This window comes from Mollisia scopiformis (assembly GCF_001500285.1).
Source record: "Mollisia scopiformis unplaced genomic scaffold LY89scaffold_21, whole genome shotgun sequence".
NCBI classification, from domain to species: domain Eukaryota; kingdom Fungi; phylum Ascomycota; class Leotiomycetes; order Helotiales; family Mollisiaceae; genus Mollisia; species Mollisia scopiformis.
In genome coordinates, this window is record NW_017263601.1 from 29,781 (window position 1) to 50,094 (window position 20,314).

General features: G+C 46.8%; 8 protein-coding genes across 8 annotated transcripts; 4 read left to right on the forward strand and 4 right to left on the reverse strand.

Annotated features, from left to right (window-relative positions):
- Positions 1-362: 362 nt before the first annotated feature.
- Positions 363-1,417, forward strand: LY89DRAFT_203008 (uncharacterized protein). The gene is made up of 2 exons (XM_018205798.1): positions 363-431; positions 530-1,417. The coding sequence occupies exon 2, from the start codon at positions 609-611 to the stop codon at positions 1,047-1,049; it is 441 nt and encodes a 146-aa protein (XP_018066596.1). The 5' UTR covers positions 363-431; positions 530-608; the 3' UTR covers positions 1,050-1,417.
- A 1,012-nt stretch (positions 1,418-2,429) lies between these two features.
- On the forward strand, positions 2,430-5,652 carry LY89DRAFT_738038 (vacuolar protein sorting protein-like protein; the record flags this gene model as incomplete). Its single annotated transcript, XM_018220324.1, has 7 exons — positions 2,430-2,444; positions 2,491-2,742; positions 2,792-2,911; positions 2,968-3,606; positions 3,657-3,890; positions 3,937-4,272; positions 4,321-5,652. 7 exons carry the CDS (start codon positions 2,430-2,432, stop codon positions 5,650-5,652), a joined length of 2,928 nt encoding a protein of 975 aa, XP_018066597.1.
- A 904-nt stretch (positions 5,653-6,556) lies between these two features.
- Positions 6,557-8,054, reverse strand: LY89DRAFT_687998 (uncharacterized protein). The gene is made up of 4 exons (XM_018215618.1): positions 7,556-8,054; positions 7,279-7,436; positions 6,905-7,226; positions 6,557-6,798 (listed from the first exon to the last, which is right to left on the reverse strand). Exons 1-4 carry the CDS (start codon positions 7,923-7,925, stop codon positions 6,677-6,679), a joined length of 972 nt encoding a protein of 323 aa, XP_018066598.1. The 5' UTR covers positions 7,926-8,054; the 3' UTR covers positions 6,557-6,676.
- Positions 8,055-8,278: 224 nt separating this feature from the next.
- LY89DRAFT_203174 (catabolite repression protein-like protein creC) lies at positions 8,279-10,761 on the reverse strand. The gene is made up of 9 exons (XM_018205799.1): positions 10,635-10,761; positions 10,436-10,578; positions 9,823-10,385; positions 9,603-9,770; positions 9,164-9,549; positions 8,834-9,116; positions 8,598-8,783; positions 8,470-8,545; positions 8,279-8,419 (listed from the first exon to the last, which is right to left on the reverse strand). The coding sequence occupies exons 1-9, from the start codon at positions 10,637-10,639 to the stop codon at positions 8,343-8,345; spliced, it is 1,887 nt and encodes a 628-aa protein (XP_018066599.1). The 5' UTR covers positions 10,640-10,761; the 3' UTR covers positions 8,279-8,342.
- Positions 10,762-11,256: 495 nt separating this feature from the next.
- LY89DRAFT_699614 (mitochondrial Rho GTPase-like protein) lies at positions 11,257-13,199 on the forward strand (the record flags this gene model as incomplete). The annotated part of the gene is made up of 2 exons (XM_018217067.1): positions 11,257-11,266; positions 11,323-13,199. 2 exons carry the CDS (start codon positions 11,257-11,259, stop codon positions 13,197-13,199), a joined length of 1,887 nt encoding a protein of 628 aa, XP_018066600.1.
- Positions 13,200-13,900: 701 nt separating this feature from the next.
- On the reverse strand, positions 13,901-14,794 carry LY89DRAFT_756601 (uncharacterized protein; the record flags this gene model as incomplete). The annotated part of the gene is made up of 2 exons (XM_018221386.1): positions 13,901-14,619; positions 14,772-14,794. 2 exons carry the CDS (start codon positions 14,792-14,794, stop codon positions 13,995-13,997), a joined length of 648 nt encoding a protein of 215 aa, XP_018066601.1. The 3' UTR covers positions 13,901-13,994.
- Positions 14,795-16,325: 1,531 nt separating this feature from the next.
- Positions 16,326-18,605, forward strand: LY89DRAFT_699615 (uncharacterized protein; the record flags this gene model as incomplete). Its single annotated transcript, XM_018217068.1, has 5 exons — positions 16,326-16,358; positions 16,401-16,530; positions 16,579-16,690; positions 16,748-17,733; positions 17,830-18,605. The coding sequence occupies 5 exons, from the start codon at positions 16,326-16,328 to the stop codon at positions 18,603-18,605; spliced, it is 2,037 nt and encodes a 678-aa protein (XP_018066602.1).
- Positions 18,606-18,906: 301 nt separating this feature from the next.
- On the reverse strand, positions 18,907-20,131 carry LY89DRAFT_623321 (UbiE/COQ5 methyltransferase). Its single transcript, XM_018211011.1, has 3 exons — positions 19,893-20,131; positions 19,762-19,843; positions 18,907-19,698 (listed from the first exon to the last, which is right to left on the reverse strand). Exons 1-3 carry the CDS (start codon positions 20,077-20,079, stop codon positions 19,035-19,037), a joined length of 933 nt encoding a protein of 310 aa, XP_018066603.1. The 5' UTR covers positions 20,080-20,131; the 3' UTR covers positions 18,907-19,034.
- Between the last annotated feature and the right edge of the window lie 183 nt (positions 20,132-20,314).

The window sequence follows — 20,314 nt, forward strand, 5'->3', positions numbered from 1 at the left end:
CTCTGTCTGCTGCTTACTCATGCAGCAGATTTACCAACCAAAATCAAAACCCCCCTTTTCATCCTCCGCCAATCGAAAAAGCCCCGCTTCGTATACTGGACCATCGGCGAAAGTGCCTCGCGAACACAATTCGGCCCAGTACGGGTGGATGACTAGCGAGCGCCGACTCAATCTCGAGAACTCCATCACCACCCATGGGCCCAAGAACTTGTAACTTCGGGGACAGAGTCACTGCTTAAAACACAATCACCATACTTCATTTGAATCATCTTCGACGTCACCTCACAACTTCTGAATTGCCCTAAGACTCATTCTCGAGATATTCTATACGTCAAGTCGTTTTCTAGAAGCTCTAGAAGACAATTATTCCTACAACGTCATATTCTTGCACCACTCCGTCGGGTGATAAACGTTGACAAGACTCAAGCTAGGTACTTACTCACGCCAGAGCAAGTCATATCGAGAACAGTCGTTGAATATTCTCGTCATTCACAACACTTGATCTGCCTACTTATTCACGTCAGGGCAGATTACCTCGGGAACTGTCGCTGGATTATTCTCAATACAACGTCTCGATCTCTCACTGTGCCCTGAACAGGAATTTGATAATGGACGCCAAATCTTCTTCCAATTCCTCAGTTCGATATGAGGATTACGCGGACATCGAAGCACCACCTTCTTACAACGACACCATCTCCTCTTTTCCTGTCTCCAGTACCTCATCATCGCCTTCTGCCTATTACAGCTCCCAAATATCCTCCCAACTGCAAACACTCACCACCCAAATCTCCTCGTTAGAATCGCAAAAATCTCTCCTCGCTCATGCCCAAGATGAGAAGATCTTATCTTGTCTGACCACGCATATCCAAACCTATCTCTCGGACTTCGCTTCCACGGGTCTTAGAAGGGGGACCCTGATTTTGGTTCCAGCGAGCGGATTGAAAAGTACAAATGCCGTACCAACAGATTACGATTTCAAGGACCCGGAGGAGTATGATAGAGTTGTGCGAATGAGGGGGAAAGAGGATGGTTCCGGGGACGGGAGTTAGTTCTGGCAGGATGAGGAGATGGCAGAGCGACTTGCGAGTTATTTAAACCCAAGATCCGATCCAAGGAATCGGGAATTACCGCACCAAAGAGAAGATATCAAGGCGTTAGAGAAGAAGAAAAACGAGGGAAGAGGGTTCTAAGGGTTCAAGAAGACCGCCCCGAAGCCGCCTTTGATCGAAGAGAGGAGAGACGAGAAGAGTTCGGATATCAAAGGGGGTGAGAGGGAAAAGGAGAATGGCGATAAGGTCACTTTTGACGTTAAGTCTGAGGAGGTCTGTTTTCGAACAGAGAACGAGTTTGGGATTTACGAGACTGAAAGAAGCTTCGGCATCGTGCTGAATTTGAGAGTAGTGCTGGGTAGAAGATAACTTACATAATATCCAAACAGTTCCTTGCTATAATTTCTCTTTGATAGTAGAATAATTGGGCCGACTTGCTAATTATCACATGTGCCAGTCTTGGAACGAGACAAAGAACCGAGGCAAGACTGGTCAGAGAAGCACAATAGTGCTACTGCAAAATGCTGCTATGATTTATGGAAGGCTGCCGCTAGGAATGTTTACGATTTCACCCCTTTTGCTACATCGGTAGCAAGATTGAGAAGAGCGAGTCTCGCATCGTCGCACTTGAATATGAAGAGACTGGCAGGCAAGGGATCCTTCACATACTTTCCCAGGCCAAGGAAGACAAAAGGTTTATCTCTTGCTCCTCATAGAAATAACATAATGTAGAAAAATGCTGCTTGGCGCGTTCCTACTTAAGAAGCCGGAAGAGAGAAGGAGAGCGCGTATAAGGAAAACGATGAGTAACATGAATCGAAGGTACTTCTCTCAAGACGAGAGGATGTATTCAACGCAGATTGTGACATTAATAATTCCTGCAACGAGAAGTAGAGCATATCGAGGAGCGAGTGTCGGGCATTAATTAGTATTTTCAGATCACAAGCGGCGACGATGGTTCATGAGACTTAATCATACCTTATAATTCCGAGCCAAGATGTTTCATTCAAGTTGTATGTTATGTTTTTGACTGTGCTCTGCTTCGTCGTGATTGGAAGTAATTCACTGCAGATTTTCATCACAGACCCGTGACATGCCGTTGTGATGGGTGGAGGATCGTAAGTAATTGGCCTCGGAGGTTTCTTCACTTTTCGAACAAAAGTGACTTTCTCTAAGAAGTTTTTCAGATGCAAGATTTGATTCTGTGAAAAGAGTAACCGCTCGGAACATACTCGTAGGAAAAGTTTCACCTAGCCCCTTTCGAGACTAGCCTTCTGGACCTGGTCCAAGCTCCCGCAGCTGCATGACGACCAGGCTGCGAGGCAAGGCTTGAGTCTCCGAGCTTTCTGCAAAGTGCTATGACTTCTGCAACTTGTTGACATGGCCTTAAGTTCCGTATGTTGAATAGCTCCTCCTCTGAGAGACTTGCTAATGTTCACAGTGGAAAACGTTTGACTTTTTCGAAGTCAGCCAGGTCAAGCCTTCAGACGACGAGAGCAAGTCCTTCTTCGAGAATAACGAAATCAGTTGTGTATGCTCAGGCTCCGACTCTCTCTTCCTCGGCAGCTATGATGGATTTGTACGCATCCTCTCGCCGACATTCAAGGTCCTACGAACCTTCCAAGCACACGATACGGGCTCGATAACACACATGAAGCAAGTGGAAGGAACGTCTTTACTGGTTACAATCTCCGTATGCCTTGCCGATGGAATGGAGATGGACTGGGCCTGACTCTATACAGGAAGATATATCGAACGAGCCGGTTCTGAAAGTCTGGGCTCTCGATAAGCCCGTGAAGAAGACTGGACTACCCACCTGTCAATCGACGTTGAGCATTCAGAACGGGCGGAAACCCTTTCCAGTACGTTCTCTGTGCAGTCATAAGTCATAAAAGTTATTCCTTACGAACATGTACAGATATCTGCCTTCACTGCGTTGGATGACCTCTCCCAATTAGCGATAGGATTCGCCAATGGTTCCGTCACAGTTGTGCGAGGAGATCTAGTCCATGACCGGGGCGCAAAGCAAAGAACCGTACACGAGTCTGAGGAACCAATCACCGGAGTTGAGTTTCGAGAAGAATCAAGACTTACTACTCTATATGTCTCGACCACCTCACGAATCTTGAAGCTTGTCATTGCGGGACGTGGTCAAGGTCAGGCTGCACGGGCGGTAGAAGATTCAGGATGCGCTGTTGGATGTATGACACTTGATAAGAGGATGGGCGACATCATTGTGGTACGAGATGACGCAATATATTACTACGGCGTGGATGGTCGAGGTCCATGTTACGCCATCGATGGCCCGAAAAGCTTGGTAGCTATATATGAAGACTATGTCGCACTCGTCTCTCCTCCCTCTTCATCCACCCCGGCGAAGACGAATACTCTAAGGCGATTTGGCGGCGCTCAAGCCGATGAGCTCTTCAACACCTCTACTTTCACTCTTCTTGATACGGTTTTGAAATTTGTTGCGCATTCCGAGTCCCTGGTTTCTCAAGTCAAAACACTTTTCATGATCTGGGGTGATCTTTTCACCCTTACACAAGATGGCAAGGTATGTTGGCCCCGAAGAGGCGGATCTTTTTTGATTGATGTAAATGATAGATATATCGATATCACGAGAAATCCCTACAGCAGAGATTGGAGATTCTTTATCAGAGGAATCTCTTTGTAACCGCCATTAACTTGGCACAGAGGTCGGGAATGGATGCATCAGGGCAGAATGTGATATTTCGGAAATATGGTGACCATCTGTACCAGAAAGCCGATTATGACGGTGCTATGCAACAATATCTGAAGGCAATCGACAATACCGAGCCCTCCCAGGTCATTCGAAAGGTAAGAGTGTATTCGTTGGTTCTACGGGCATTTGCTGACAATATAGTTCCTGGATACTCAAAGAATACACAACCTGATTGAGTATCTCGAAGAATTACACGAACATCACAAAGCTACTGCGGACCACACCACGCTGCTTTTAAATTGCTACGCCAAATTAAAAGACATCGACAAGCTTGAGAAGTTCATCAAATCGCCCGGTGATCTGAAGTTTGACCTAGACACCGCTATTTCGATGTGTAGGCAAGGTGGCTATTATGAGCAAGCGGCATATCTTGCTACTAAGCACGGAGAGCATGAACTTGTTGTTGATATCCTGATTGAGGACTCCAAAAAATATGCTGACGCTCTTGACTTCATTAGTCGCCTAGAGCCAGAGGCTGTAAGTCTATCCATTGACCAACTTTGCTAACTGCTAACGCCGGGACAGGCTTATTCAAACATGATGAAATATGCCAGAGTTCTGCTCGAACATTGCCCAAAAGAAACAACACAGTTGTTTGTCCATTACTTTACCGGACACTATCAGCCGAAAGTCGATGTCGTTGTTCCCCAAGAGGTGGTAGCCCAGCAACCAGGCTATGCAGCAGGAGCTGTGAATGCAGTCCAAAATCTCAAAGACCTTCTTCCATTACCTTACATGAATACTTCTGCTGTTGCATCCCCCCCTACCCAAGGCAATGTCATTCCCACAGTCAGTGACAACCAAGTTGTCAGCAATCCCGAACAAAATGTTGTTCCTCAATATTCACCACCTCAACCCCGGACCGCTTTCTCTTCGTTCGTCGACCATCCAGATGAATTTGTTGTCTTCTTGGAAGCCTGTCTGCAGGAGAAAGATTTGAAAGAAAGAGACAAGATCGATCTCTATACGACTCTATTCGAAATGTATCTGCACAAGGCAAACGAGAAGAAGGGAGCTAACAGGGAAGAATGGGAGGCCAAGGCGAAGAAACTGATCGAGGGGAAGGATATCCCAATCGACACTTCTAACGTTCTATTGTTGTCTCATCTCTCGGATTTCCGCGACGGGACCATTCTCGTCCGCGAACAAGCTGGTCTTCGATTTGATATTTTTAGATCATATACATCTGCGAAAGATACCCGTGGCGCCATCAAGGCGCTGAGAAAATATGGACCAGAAGAACCGCAACTCTACCCTGCTGCACTGGCATATTTCACATCGGATCCACGAATCCTCGACGAAGCTGGAGATGAGCTTGATGCTGTACTTCAGAAAATTGATGAAGATGGGCTTATGGCACCTCTTCAGGTCATCCAAACTCTTAGCACGAATGCTGTTGCGACAATGGGCATGGTAAAAACATATCTCCAACAGACCATTGAACGAGAACGAAAGGAGATCGCGTCAAATCGACGACTAATCACCTCATATCGTACTGAGACCTCGGACAAACGGCAAGAAATTGCAGACTTGTCAAATAAGCCACAGACTTTCAACAACACTCGGTGTGCTTCCTGTAGCTCACCACTTTATCTACCCACCGTGCACTTTCTCTGCAAGCACAGCTTTCATCGGCATTGTTTGAACATGGAAGTCGATGAAGATGGAAATGTGGAAGGACCCTGTCCAAATTGCCGAAAGGACAATGATACGATCCGAGCTATTAGAAAGGCACAGGATGAGAGCGCTGACAGGCATGATATCTTCTTAGCCGCATTAGCAGGGAGCAGGGACAAATTTGGTACGATCAGCGAGTTCTATGGCCGAGGAGTGATGGAAATCCCGAGTATGGAATAGTCGGAGGTATGTAATAAAATACACTAATACTCACTTTACGAAATTGTAAAGGACCTGCTTCCGAGTTGTCTTTTTTGCATTGGCGAGGTTATACGCTAGGAAAGGGGCTTCGACCACGAAGTTCCTGGCATCAGGACCCACTTTCTGTTCTTCAACCAACCAATTCTGATTATTAGACGTCTTCCCGTTTCTTTGTATGACCTAAATTTTTGTTTTGTTGCACGTCTTACTTGTGCGCCACATTCGTCACATCAAGATTTAGTGGCGGGCGCTTTACATTTGGGTTCCAATCTCCTGGGTCGCTCTCGCTTGATCAACATCTTTCTGTCCATTGCGAAGTTGGTATAGCCTTTACTATTTCGAGTAATATGTCTTGACACTCGCATAATATAACCATGGCCTTGCTAGCTGGATTGTGGTTAATCCGAGCTTCTTAGGTGAAAGTTTTCTTGTGTCATCACGTGTTTTCAAGCGTTCTTCGTACAATAGATAGATTCCATTTTGATACTAGGAAACCTAGCTATCAATGTCCCGATCAAGTCAGTTGCTCGAATGTTCTAACATGAAAGCTTAACAAACAATGTTGCCTCAATTCTCTACAGCGTAGAGCGGGCACCCGTCACGTGGTTGCTGTTCTTTCCCACGTTACTTCCCTGATCATGTTTAGTTTCTTGCCACTCGATTATTTTACTTCAACTTGAAGAGTGGAAAAATTATGCGACTCTAAAGTATTCGATTGCCAACGGACTCTTGAGCCTTTAAACAGATTCTGTCTAAGCACTCTCCCCAAATTGAACCTGCATCTTCATATTTCTGGCAAATCAATATATGATCATGGGGGTGTGTTGTAAGTTACCCATTGTCAATTCAACAGCTTGAACATAGGTTTTTGACAACTGCAGGAGGACGCACAAGAAATAGGAGAGTAAGGGCTACGCAAGGTAGAGAAGCTCGTTTGTTGGTGTAGTATGGTGTGGCTGCTGGACATACGTACTTTACAGGTGAGCTAGGCAGACACATGAATCTACTTTGACTTCAATCTTTCTACTTCTTTCGTTCTTTCCTCCTCTTGCCTTCTTATGCGCTGAGAAATCCAGTCCCTCCTTGGTCCTGTTATCTTCCATCCTTTCAATCCATCAGGCATCCCTAAAGCGCAGGAAGTCTGAATTAGCACACTAAATTCGTAGTTTTATGAGAGAGAATGCCTCTCACAAGCAATGGCAGAGGGGACATTGCCGATAAGCTGACTTACCAAGATCCTTAAGAGTTTTGAGTTCAACTAAGCTGTATTGGCTCGGATCCTCCCTGTCGAGGCAAAAAGGCTCCTTCAAACTGACGGGCGGGTTGGTGATTATTCTTGGGACTCGCAACAAGTTTTTGGATGCGGAGTGTAACATCAAGGGATGGAGGAGGAAAACGTCTCCTACTTGGCCTGTAACTTCGTGAAAGCTCTCGTCTCTCGTTTTGGATGAGTTCCATGCAATTTCAGACCAGAAATCGCGGCCTTCATAGGCTGAATGGGATGGGTCGTTGACTGAGCGCATCCATGGGGTCGTACCCTCAGGATGATCATACTAGCATCTTGTCAGGATGTTGTCATGGAATTCAAGTGATGATAAACTTTACCAGATGTTTTGCGATGTATTTGATGCCATCGCTGCATACAGCAGTACCACCTCCTTTATGCTCGATGTCACTCCATAGTGGAATGACAAGTAGTGCTTGCTCAGGGCTGTCGAGAAAATGCACAAAAAAGTCTCCATCATTATGCCAATTGTCCAAAGCTACCAAAATTAGTAAAACATTTCCCAATGTACCACAACGACTCAGTGCCTCAAATTAAGCGAGAAAGGCGATCTTCTCCCAAAGTTACACCGATTGGGCTTATCAAGAGTAAACCTACATCTCAAATTCAACTCATCCTCGGCCTTATACCCATCTCGGCCCAAATTGACAATAAATCCATCTGACCAACCCCTAAACCCCGGCTTTTCCGAAATCCTATCTACGCCGCCCAACAATTGTCCCATAGCAGACCATGCTTTTGGCGAAAACTCAGAAACGGGTACATGATAATGGTAGGGCATATTCGTTTTCTCTTTGGTCCATGTTGATTTATCAGTAGGAGACATGCCTAATCTTGTCCACATTCCTTCTGTGAACTTTGTTGCTTGTTCGCGGGTGAAGCATTGTGGGATTTTGACGTAGCCGTGTTCGAGGAAATGAGCTTTCTGAGCTTCGCTCAAGGTGTAATCTTCTTGAATACTGCCCATGTTGAAGGGAAAAATACTGAAGACAGCATACAAAAGAAAAAGTGCAAGTAAAGATGAAAGTCCCTCAGCTGATGGGACTCCTTTCTTTTTATGCGAGGTCGGCGTATTGACTAGCGACACGCTTTTGTGATGCACTTGCATAAGCGGATCGTCTGATAGGGGAGAGCTTCCACTTTAACCGGCGGGGCGACTTAGAGCGGGGGAAGAGATTTTTCCGGGCCCGGACGTGAGGCTTACAATAATCTGTGACCAGCAGTGTGTTGACCCTATAGATTTAATCATCAGTCCCATCTGGGAGAATGCTTACGTGTGAACTATCACGAAATTATTGTGAGTGGCATCTGTTGTCACTATAGACTATGATAATTCCATAACCAGTGCTATGATTATAAAGAATCTGAGACTAATACACATAAATTACGACGCAGATGCTAGTGTTGTTTCACTCTTGCTTGCTGTCGTGTCTCGAGGTCGATCCCAAGTACGAATATGGCCTTGAGAATATTAGCTTGAGCCACAGACATTCAAGGAATGCAGTCCTTACCACTCTTGCAACTCGTGATGATCGACTCTTCTGTGAAGTCCAACCAGCACAAAGGATCGGGATCGACTACCTTGGACTGGAGCATGTCAGCATATCGGTAACTCATGAAGACATCATACGGAGCTCACCATAACGGGTGGTAGCATGGCGGTCGTAGCTCTAGGCTCTACTGGATGCTCAATTGTATGCTCGTCTTCACCCTCCGCAGAAGCACTCGAGTTTGATCTTAATCTGCTTGTCGACGTTTGTGTTTCTGCTCTCTGCAGTGGACTTGCAAAGCGAGACGAGATACTACCCCTCTGCCGTACAGAAGACTGTTTTAGAGTCAGCTCTGTACTTTCATTACAAGGAAGAAGCTCACAGCTTTCGGCCGATGTAGCATTCCGACGCTGAAATCCCACAAGAGCAACCGGCAATCTTCTCCGACACTACCAAAGCGATAGTTTTTGTCATCACAACGCCATGGATCGAAACAAACCGCTGTCACCCACGATTGATGTCCTTGGCAACGTGCAACAATGGTAGCTTCGGTCACGGACCAGATTGACACAAGATCATCTTGACCCCCTGTCAGGACATATTTTCCATCTGGAGACCAACAGACGCATATGAATCCCCCATAGTAGCTAGCATATAGATCAAGTAGCCTGACATGGTCAGCGATGTTGTTAGACACCCACAAACTTTTACTCACTGTTCTTTTAAATAGTCAATTATACGTAACGTCCCGTCCTCGGACACCACGGCAAGATGTCTGTTGTCTGGAGAAAAGGCGAAAGCATTGATTCTCTGGTTCGACAGTTTCCAGAACGAGACTGGATTGAATTTCTGATTCTTGGAGTGCACAGATTTGTCGACGTGAAGTTTAGCTGCATGTTCGCCAAACCCATTATGACCATTGCCGTTGGTCTTTTCGGAGTTGCCATTAGTTTGGCCTCCATTCTCCTCTGGTAAGAATGCCGAGTCATCTTTCTCTTTGTCATAAACGACTAGGGAACCGTCCATATGTGCAGCCAAGAATAAATTTTCTGACCCAGGTATCCAACGGATTTCTGAAACTGGAGTCGCATTGATGATGCCCTATGCCCAAGTTAGTCCTAGAACATGTGTAAATAGTAAGTACATATCATTACATTCTTATTCAGTCGGGTATATTTTTGTGATATAGGTTCAAACCAGATTATTTCACCTGTCGAGAAACCCATAATCAGATCGATATGGCTCGGACCCTTGGTTACCTGATTAATATCATGGCAAAGACAATGCCCTTTGGTGAACAAAATCTTTGTCAAATGATCTGCCTATGTCATTCTCAGCTTTGTTCTGGTGCCATGCGAGGTTTGACGGAGCTACCTTCTGAGGTGAGGATAAATCAAGCCACTGAAAGGCTCGATTGATATTGGCAAAAGCAAAATAGCCATCAGACGGACGGTCTACCAATCGTTTCGCCATATTCTCATGAACTATGCATCTGGAGATGAAAGACGAATTACTTTTCGCGATATTGTTCTTTGGTTTCCTTCGCTTGCCAGCGTCTTTGCCAGTTGCCGAGAGCATCGAATTGCCTTCACCAAAGGCTGGGGCAGACCCGATAGAGAGAGCAGCTCTTGCACTGCCTGTTATCGACGTTCCCCCTCCATCGCTGCTCCCAGGAATCACATCTGCAGAGTCCCGACCTTCATTGGGGTGCTCTTGTATACTACTTTGAAGGCCCCCTGATGTTGTGCTTCCGTTTGTGCCGATCTTATACAGCAAAGGCGCTGAGCTCCGTGAGCTGAAGGACAATAGGGAGATTTTGGTGCCGGCTGTCGCTGGTTGGGGCGTTGTTGCCAGAGGATTCGGATTTATAATTGGAGCTTCTGAGGGGTGAGGCGGCGGTGTCGCAAGGTGTAAGTCTTCTTTAAGAATATAGGTTCCTAGCATCATGGTTAGACTTAAATTCGGGGCACAATGCGCCTGACTGTACCTTCACCCACGACTAGCTGGTACTCGGGCCCCGTTGGATGGGTCAGGATATTATTCGTTTCGATCATGGGAGCCGCCTGTCCATTTGCAACTGCGAGATTGTATGCGGCTTGGGAGGGATATCTTGGCGGAGGCGGAAGGACACTGGATCTTATCAGTGATCTACAAGACGGCAAGCTGCGCATGTGGCAGAGACGTACAACATATCGGCGGAGAGGGGTCTGCTAAGTGCAGACTAGACTCAATCTTATTTTCAAGACTTGTGTCCAAAACCTCATTCCAATTGTCTTGCGCGCGGATGGGCAACCAGGAATTGGCAGCGAGTGTCTGCAAGGTACGCAAGTGTGGGGTAAAGTAGTGATGTTCGTATTATTCAATGTTCGTGGGGGCGAGGACAGCGTGAATTTGGAGCAAAGGACCGGCGCTCAGTAGGACAATGAGGGATTGCAATTATATGTTCATGGAATTCCAGGAGCAATTGTAGTTGAAAGAATGAAGGATGACAGTGCAGTCCCAGCAATGATCGTCGTCGAATAGCGCAGCTATACTAATAAAGGCGGAGTTGACAGGGCCCATTAGGCTCTCGGCCATGACGGCCTATTCAGACCCGAGCGAAGCACGCTGAAGCTATCAGGCGACGCAACGCAACCTAATCCAACCCAAAGAATAGCTGCATGCCAGACAGATCAAGCGCCTAGCTTTGCATCGCATCCGACAGGACTCGACTCGGCCGGAAATCGTACAAAAAGACACATCAAGGTCCTAGATTCGCAGCGATGGAGTGTCAATAGCGAGGATCTGAGGTTTTGCATCCTTGCTATGATGGCTACAGGTACATGATCCTCGGCCCTCTTTCCCGGATACCTGGCGGGAGCTTACTTGCAGCAGTACGGATATGCGTCTGCGGGGACGAAGGAACGGGGAAGTCGAGTCTGATCACATCTTTGGTCAAAGACGTCTATGTGAAAAACAAGATCCAATCTGTCCTTCCACAGATCACCATCCCTCCCACGATTGGTACGCCTGAGAATGTTACGACCACCATCGTCGATACCTCGGCCCTGCCACAAGAACGAAACACCCTGCGAAAGGAGATTCGAAAGTCGAATGTTATACTGCTGGTCTACTCAGACCACTACAGCTATGAACGGGTGGCATTGTTCTGGATGCCGTACTTTCGCTCTCTTGGAGTGAATGTACCGGTGGTCCTATGTGCCAACAAGTCCGACTTGACTACGAATGGGAATACAACACAAGTTGTCGAGGAAGAGATGCTGCCGGTCATGGCAGAGTTTAAGGAAATAGATTCTTGCATACGGACCAGCGCGAGAGAACATCATAATGTTAATGAGGTCTTCTTTCTATGCCAGAAAGCTGTTACACACCCCATTGCACCTTTATTCGACTCGAAGGAGGGCAATCTCAAGCCAGCTGCGGTGGCTGCATTGAAGCGAATATTCTTCTTGTGCGATAAGGACCAGGATGGGTACTTAAATGACCAAGAGATGCACGAATTTCAAGCAAAGTGCTTCGAGAAGCCATTGTCACCAGAGGACCTGGATAATATCAAATTGTCAATCAGCAAAGCATCACCAAAGTCCGATATCAATAGGGGCATCGATCAGAAAGGATTCATCTATCTCAATAAGATTTTTGCAGAAAAAGGAAGACATGAGACCATATGGATTATTTTACGGCAGTTTCATTACACTGACAGTCTGAGCTTGAAGGATAGCTTCCTACATCCAAAGTTTGATATCCCCGAATACTCTTCTGCAGAGCTTAGTCCGGCTGGGTATAGATTCTTTGTCGATCTGTTTCTACTATTTGACAAGGACAACGATGGAGGATTAAATGACTCGGAATTGGACGCCCTTTTTGCGCCCACTCCAGGGCTGCCCTCATCATGGTTGGAGACCTCATTTCCTTCTTCGACGGTTCAAAATGAAGCTGGACATATCACTCTCCAAGGTTGGCTTGCCCAGTGGTCAATGACTACATTTACATCACCAAATACGACTCTTTCCTATCTTGCGTATCTTGGCTTCGAACCAGCAACTGGACCCCGGACAGCCACCACTGCTGCACTCAAGATTACGAAACCTAGAAAGAGGCGAAGGCGGCCTGGGCGAGTTGAACGCAATGTGGTCCTGTGTTATGTGATTGGTGCGCAGGAGTCAGGCAAGTCTTCACTTCTGGATGCTTTTCTGAATCGACCTTTCGATTCGTTGTACCGGCCTACGATTAAACCTCGAACCGCAGTCAACAGTGTCGAACTTCATGGTGGCAAGCAATGCTATCTGATCTTGGAAGAGCTCGGTGAGCTGGAACCCGCTATTCTTGAGAACCAGGCGAAGCTCGATGCCTGTGACCTGATCTGCTACACTTACGACTCTTCCAATCCCGATTCGTTTTCACACATCGTCTCGTTGCGACAGAAATATCCACAGCTAGATGAGCTTCCGGCTATATACACAGCCTTGAAAGCAGACCAAGACAAGACCACACAACGGTCAGAAATGCAGCCCGACGAGTACACGTTAAGCCTGAACATGAATGCACCTCTGCATGTCAGTGTCACATGGAACAGCATCAGCGAATTGTTCGTCACCTTAGCCGAAGCAGCTACGAACCCGAGTCTAGCATTCCCGAAGAGCGAGGAAGAGGCACCGGATAGGACGGGCATGTATATTGCAGCAGGTGCTACGGCATGTGCTTTGATTGCTGCTGCCATGATTTGGAGACGTGCAACGAACTCTAACTGAGACGCGGAGAACATAATATTCGGAGTGTAAGAGATGATTAGCATGAGATCTATGAGTTTGTAATTTGATGATACCCCTCCCTTCTCAATGACTTAGCATGCTAGTAATGTAGATTACGATTTACCACCTGTGTTATAGACATGGTGTGTTAAAAATATGTGTTCCAAATGTGAGAAGTTTCTTCATAGCTCGATGTTCTTCGATAAAGTAACACCTTTCACCATTCTTTCTACATTGCAACTTTCGAATAATTTTATTTCTTGATTTTGGAAGCTATTTAGGGCAAGTCCGGTATGTTCTCGAGACGTAGACTACCAGGTACGTAAGTATACGAATGCCCGAGGTGTGGACAATCAAGTTAGGAATTTTGTGCTTTCGATATGGAGCAGAAGTGACGAAAGTAAGAGTTGGGCAGATCTGGCCAGCCCTGTCTAAGCTAAGGACAGGCAGTTGATGAAAGTGGGAGAGAATGAAATGAAATGAATGATTCAATAGCCTGATATTCAACTTTGCTGTTTGGGACCTCGTGCAGGACTTTCCTACTTCGTTGGGCATGGTCGGGGAACAAGTGAGGTTCACTACCTTGTGTTGAAAGCGGATCTCTCAAGATGTTGGAGATATCGGTTGTCTTGAACTCTTTTATGGATAGTTGTTAGCTTTGACAACAGAATCACCTCAAGTCTACATACCTCGCTGACCACACCAATTTAAAAGTACTCCTTGTGATCCTAGAGCTAAGTCGTCGTCTGTGGCTATTGTCTGATACTCGACAGATTGGTGTATCATTGGCGAGCTTCACTGTGCAGCGTTGTCCTCTTTATGGTGATACTTTCGCATATCCACGAGAAGATTTTCATCTTTGATTTCTTTCAATCGCTGATATGTACTAATGATTCTTCGCATGGCCTTCAGAGCTTGAAGTCGTAGTTCTGGGGGAAAGTATTCCGGGTTCTCATCAAACTCTCTCTCGTTGAACTCCCAGACCAGCCAATCAACCATGAGAGTCCGAATGGGGTCTGTCGCCGTTGTGTTGCTCCATACATAAGGAAAAACCGATACGGGCAGTCTTCGAGTAGCGTTGCTGATGGCTTGGAGGGTATCGATGATATGGTTTTTCAGAACTGGGACTTTTACCGTATCTGCGAAAATGTAGAGCTTCATCAGCCCCTCCAACTCTGGCCATTCTTCTCGCCTGGCGTCCCGGTCCCACAATTCCTGTGTATACAGCCAGTTGTAGAACAGCTCGAACATCTTCGCATCCTTTTCTGGAAGCTTCATGATACCGCTCCTTGCTTCTTCAAAACCAGATGTGAATGCGGTCTTGAAAAATGGCGAGTAGCCGCAAAGGAGATTCTTGTGAATGCCGAAATCTTGGAGACCGAGTCCGACTTTGACATGGACAATGTCCCTCCCGGGTTTACTGTTAGATGTTAGCGTGGTATATTGAGTTGAGTTAAGTGGTTTCGGAGGGAACGAAGGACAGATGAAAGCTTTTCGAAGACTCAGCTTTCAAAATGAGAGGAAGCATCACGAAGTAATACAAAAGGACGCCAACAGCATGGGGTTGCTTACATCTTGACTGGGTTAGGGGCCATTGCTGTTGTATTTGTATGAACTTGAATGAGTTGATTCCATGATAGAGCGAGGTCTGAAATCTTGGGATAAGCCCCTCTTGGACGGTTTCGTCTTTGGTTCTGTGAAAGCAGTTCTCGAAACGAGGAAAGGTGAAGGGACCAAAGTCGTCTGAGAATCTTATCTGAAGTAGAGGAAATCGAGAAAAGATGAATAATTGTGGATCAATACTTGTTCTTCGGAGAGGTGGGATGAGAGAGGAGTCAGAAGAAAGTCCAATAAGAGGTCGAAGTAGGAAGAAATGAGGGATCTTGTTTAGGCTTGATAGGGCAACGTAAAAGAACGAGCGTTGGTGTTGGATCGTGGACTTCCAATTTTGATGATGTATCTTTAGGAATCGAATCTGATGTTTACTACTAGATAATTCTTGATTCAGGTAAACCTTCTATCTTGAAGAATCTACTTTTCCGCTTAAATTGTCCACAAAGTCGAGAACAAACTTATCTTATATCCCACTGTTTATGGTACGCTCAGAATGGATGCAGCACGGCTTGAAAAGGATAAAAACGTAAAACATATTCGGTTTATTTTACTGTGAAAATTATTTCTCGCGAGTAGTCATGCCTTTTGTATGAAGAAGTGTAGATGCAACAACCAAACAAGATGAAGGAAATGATGACTAGCAAGTTGACCCTGTATCGTACTCGCGCGGTGCCCACATTAGGCGACCCGAAGAGAACCGCAAAGACAGGCGAAGACCTAGAAATTAAAATGTATAACAATATGCTACCAGAGTTTGCGATACAATATAAGAGGGCTAAGTCCCAAGTTTGAACTAGAATCTAAGGGACGAAGTGTTGTAAGAACGATGCGAATTCCTGCAAGTCCTGGCACTTTGGAGGTTGTCCTCTCGGGAAGGCTGGGTATTGTCCGTCGGTTCAAAACACGTTAATCGTGTGATTCTTGGATTATAGAACTCATTCATTGCAAAGCAACCCATCGTCCGCGACGGTACCTCCGCGGTGCTTGACGAGTCTCTCCCTTGCTGGTATCAGTCTTCAATATCCTTTCTTCTCGTAGAACAGATTTATAGCTTCTAACTCGTGTGGATTTCCTCGAATTTAGCTCTTCCAGAAAACATCTTCTTGCGCTATAGGGACAATTCAGCAAAGACAAGGAAATTGGCGAAGGTGAAGACTGAATTGTGATCTCATAGAAAGTAAAGGGGAAGCTCTGGCCTTAGCGCGGTTGAGAGATCGAATCAGGCTAGCCGCTTCCGTACGGACGAGGTGAACTTTTGGAAGTTGCAAAACTTGTGCCAAATAAAACTCCATCAACCACGAACCTGTGTCAGCCTCCTTCTAATTTTCACGCGTATAATTCAGTTGTCGCTGAAACTACATCCCACAATCCCAAAGACTCTCAAAAATGGCTGTACGTTTTACCTTCTTCCCTAAGCTCATCAACAACAGCTCTTGCACCTCTTCCACAGCCTCATGTCCATCGCAGACCGCGCCGCGGCATCATTTAATCTAGAGCATACTCGTTTCCTACATGTCCACACTTGGGAAGATATCGAAGCTGACGGTGTACTCATTATAGCAACGCCCTCACCCTTACAATCAACAGGGTTACCTACCAAACGGCGCTGCTGGAGGACACACCGGATTGCCACCTGGAGCTGCCCCTCTACTTCCCAATAACGGTCGGATCATTCAAACTGGAGGCGTGAGAGTGCTTTGCGTGGCGGATGTTCGAGGTAAAACTGGACAGTAGCAGCAGCTTGAACCTGCGCTGACAGGACTAGGCAATCTTCGATCTCTGAACGAGCTTGCAAAGCAAGCACGCGCCGACCACATCATCCACACTGGAGACTTTGGTTTCTACGATGGCACGTCCTTAGATCGAATTGCAGAAAAGTAAGATGGTGTAGCAGCTACCTTGAACATGGCCACGTGCTAACCCGACGTTTTCAGAACTTTAAAGCACGTTGCCCAATACTCGCCTTTGATTTCAGAACCAGTCAAGAAGGCGATCGGAGCACCTGGAGCACCGGTAAAGCAGCGATTTAATGCGAGCGATCTTCCTCTTTCCGAACTACCTCAATTTCTCGACGGCAGTCTCAAACTCGACGTGCCTGTGTACACGGTCTGGGGCGCGTGTGAAGATGTGCGGGTACTAGAGAAATTCAGGTCTGGCGAATACAAGGTCACCAACTTGCACATTATCGATGAGGCACGTTCGATGCTACTAGAAATTGGTGGTGTGAAGTTGAGATTATTGGGCCTCGGTGGTGCTGTCGTGATGCACAAGCTCTTCGACAATGGAGAAGGACGAACGACTATTGCAGGTGGTCAAGGCACCATGTGGACAACGTTACTGCAGATGGGCGAGTTGGTAGATACTGCCAATCGGGTTTACGACCCTACTGAGACCCGCATTTTCATTACACATGCTTCACCAGCCCGTGAGGGTATCCTCAATCAGCTATCCGTCACTCTAAAAGCCGACTTCTCGATATCCGCAGGCCTCCATTTCCGATACGGCAGTTCTTACAACGAATTTAGTGTAAATCCTACCCTGGACCACTACCGTGGGAAGCTTGCCGCATCGAAAGCATCCTTCAACGATGTTTGGGAGACTGTGAAAGGCGAGGTCCAACCAGCTATATCACAGAACGAAGCACAACAAAACCTACTTCACAATGCGCTTGATATAGTTGACAAGATGCCAAGCACTGCTCTTGGTGGCAATCCATTTGGAGGTCCTGTTGGTGGAGCTAATGCGGCGGGCGTTGGGCAGGTTGATGAAAGCGCATTTAAGAACATGTGGAACTTCAATCTGGCGGATGCGGCTTTCGGTTGGTTGGTATTGGAGGTCCAGGACGGCAGAATCGGTACTGAGATGAGAGCTCAAGGGTTCAACTTTGCACACCGAGGGGCAAAGCAGCACCCAGGACATGGTAACCAACAACAGGCCGCTCAAGCCCCATCAACTGGATCTGGCACACCTGGATCGAGCCATGCACTTGTTGCTTCTGCTCCACCTACGGGTCCAGCACAGCGGTCACCAGCTGCGCAACCTGCTCAGCAGCCCTTCAACCAAGGCCAGCAGCAACGTCCCACTCAACAACCACCGAGAGGCCCAGCTGTTCCTGAAGTGAAGTCAGAATCGCCAGCACCAAAGCCAGCTACCCCACAGCCTCAAACCAATGTCAACCTCCCAGGAACAGCGGACAAGAAGGAGAATGAGAAGATTTCAACTCCTGCGGCTACGAACGGTACTTCTAACGGTGAGGCTGCATCCCCTGTCGCGAAGACTCAACCAAGTGAGCCTATCATTGGTTTATTCGTTATGAATGTCACTTCCGATGATGCCGTCCGAGACCTGTTCAAGGACGAGGACAAGGAGAAGATTCTGAAGATCGAGAAGTGGGGTCAATCCAACAAGGTAGCTCATTTCAAGAGTATTGAAGAGCGAGACGCTGTTCTAGCCAGTCTACCAGAGGATGTGAAGTCTCGAACTGGTGAAGACCGAAGCCGACCACTGGTGAAGATTTTCCAACCAAGAGAGAATAAGTCTTTCGGTGGTAATCGCGGTGGAGCAGGCAATTGGGGTAGCAGCAGAGGTGGAAATAGCTCCGGCACCCCTCAAGGCGGATACCGTAGCGGAGGTGCGAGCGATAGCGAAGGTGGCCGTGGAGGCCGTGGTGGACGTGGGGCTCCAAGAGGAACACGAGGTGGAGAAAGAGGCCGTGGACGAGGACGTGGCTTCAAGGGCGAATCGTCCTCCCCAGCTCCATCCAACGCAACACCTGCTACCGGCGACTCTTGATCTTCTTGTTTACGATATTCCTTTGCTTTCCACCAAAAGTCCGCATTCTAGTACATCTTCTTAATGGTCACATTTTGTGAGCTGAAGACATCAATTGGCCGTTCGGGTTTCGGCTTCTTACTACAGGTATCTGTGATCTGGGAACGGAGGTGGAGTTAAATCAGCTTATGCTTCTCAATGTGAGAAGCGATGATAGCTCGTTCTTCTCTGTGTACTTTGATCCCCCATTATTGCAGCATTGGTTGCCTCAAATAGCGTTGCGTGTATTCTAGTTCCGCCAGAAAGACAGAGCGCTGGCAGGTGATGGTGTTTTAGCAAAATAGAAAATACAAATCCTTTGTATCATAACCTCTTGTTTGTCATGAAGAGCGATTTTCCCGGGCTTTAGAGCAGAGACTATCTTACAATATGGTACAGTAAATTACAAGTCTAGGGTGTTCCAGCCGGCTTGATGCCTTTGTGAATAGCGGCAATACCACCAGTCAAATCTTCCCATCCCTTCCCTGGAACCACAAACCCAGCCTCCTTGATCATATCTCTGAACTCTTCTTGCTTAGGAAACTTCTCAATACTCTCAACAAGGTACTGATAACTAGCCCTATCACCAGCTACCAACTGTCCTATCAAAGGAATAGCACCAAAACTCCACCTCTTATACACAGCATCAAACAACGGATTGGTCACCCCACTAAACTCTAAACAAGCAAATACACCACCGGGTTTCAACACCCTATACGCCTCCCTCAATGCCTTCTCTTTATTCGTAAAATTCCTGATGCCAAAAGCAACAGTGTATAGGTCTATGCTATCAGACTCAATCGTTTCCAAATTTTCGGCATTTGCTACAAGCCAGTTTATGCGAGGAGAGTTGGCGTAGGAGGTGGCTAGCGAGCGCTTCTTTCCTTCAGAAAGCATGGAGGGGTTTATGTCGGAGATCGTTATGGTAGATTGGGGGGAGTTGTTGATATTTGTGCAGTGGTCGAGGAGGCGGAAAGCGATGTCTCCGGTGCCACCAGCGATATCGAGCATTGTCCAGCCGGGGGAGGGAGAAGTTGACGAGGATCCGGGATTGATGGATCGGACGAAGTGATCTCTGCTTTAATGTTAGAGCCGAATTTTATTGGAGAGACCGGAAAGCGGGAAGAGAGTGACATACTTCCATAGTCTGTGAATTCCCAAAGACATGAAATCGTTCATGGTATCGTACGAGGCAGCAACATTGCTGAATACTCCAGCAACTGATGAGATTAGATCAGCGAAGATCCTCCAATCCAACATCATATATACCTCTAGCTTCCTTCTCTGCCTCTGCTACCGTCTCGAACCCAAAATGCGTCGTTCTCTCATGATTCGTAGACTGTGATGGCGATTCTGCTCGCTGGCTTGTGCTGGTGAAGCATCTATGTACCTGAGCGGATTGCAATTGAGGCCTTGCAGCTCTCACTAGAGGCCGGAAAGCTGTTCTTGTGGCCATTGAAGAGGATAGGGGACGTTGTAGCCTTTGAGAAGTTCTGCAAGTACAAGGCTGATCGAAATTGATTCTTCAGCCTCGTTGCCTGAGGTTGAATTGATCTTCAGAGTCACGTGTTAAGAAAAAGGGTTGCGCCCATTGTTTTTGGTTCAGAGCGAAGGAATCTTTTAGGATCTTGAACATGCTGGTGTTTGATCATAGTCGTGGTTTTTTTGATCCTATATTTTGGAAAGGCTGC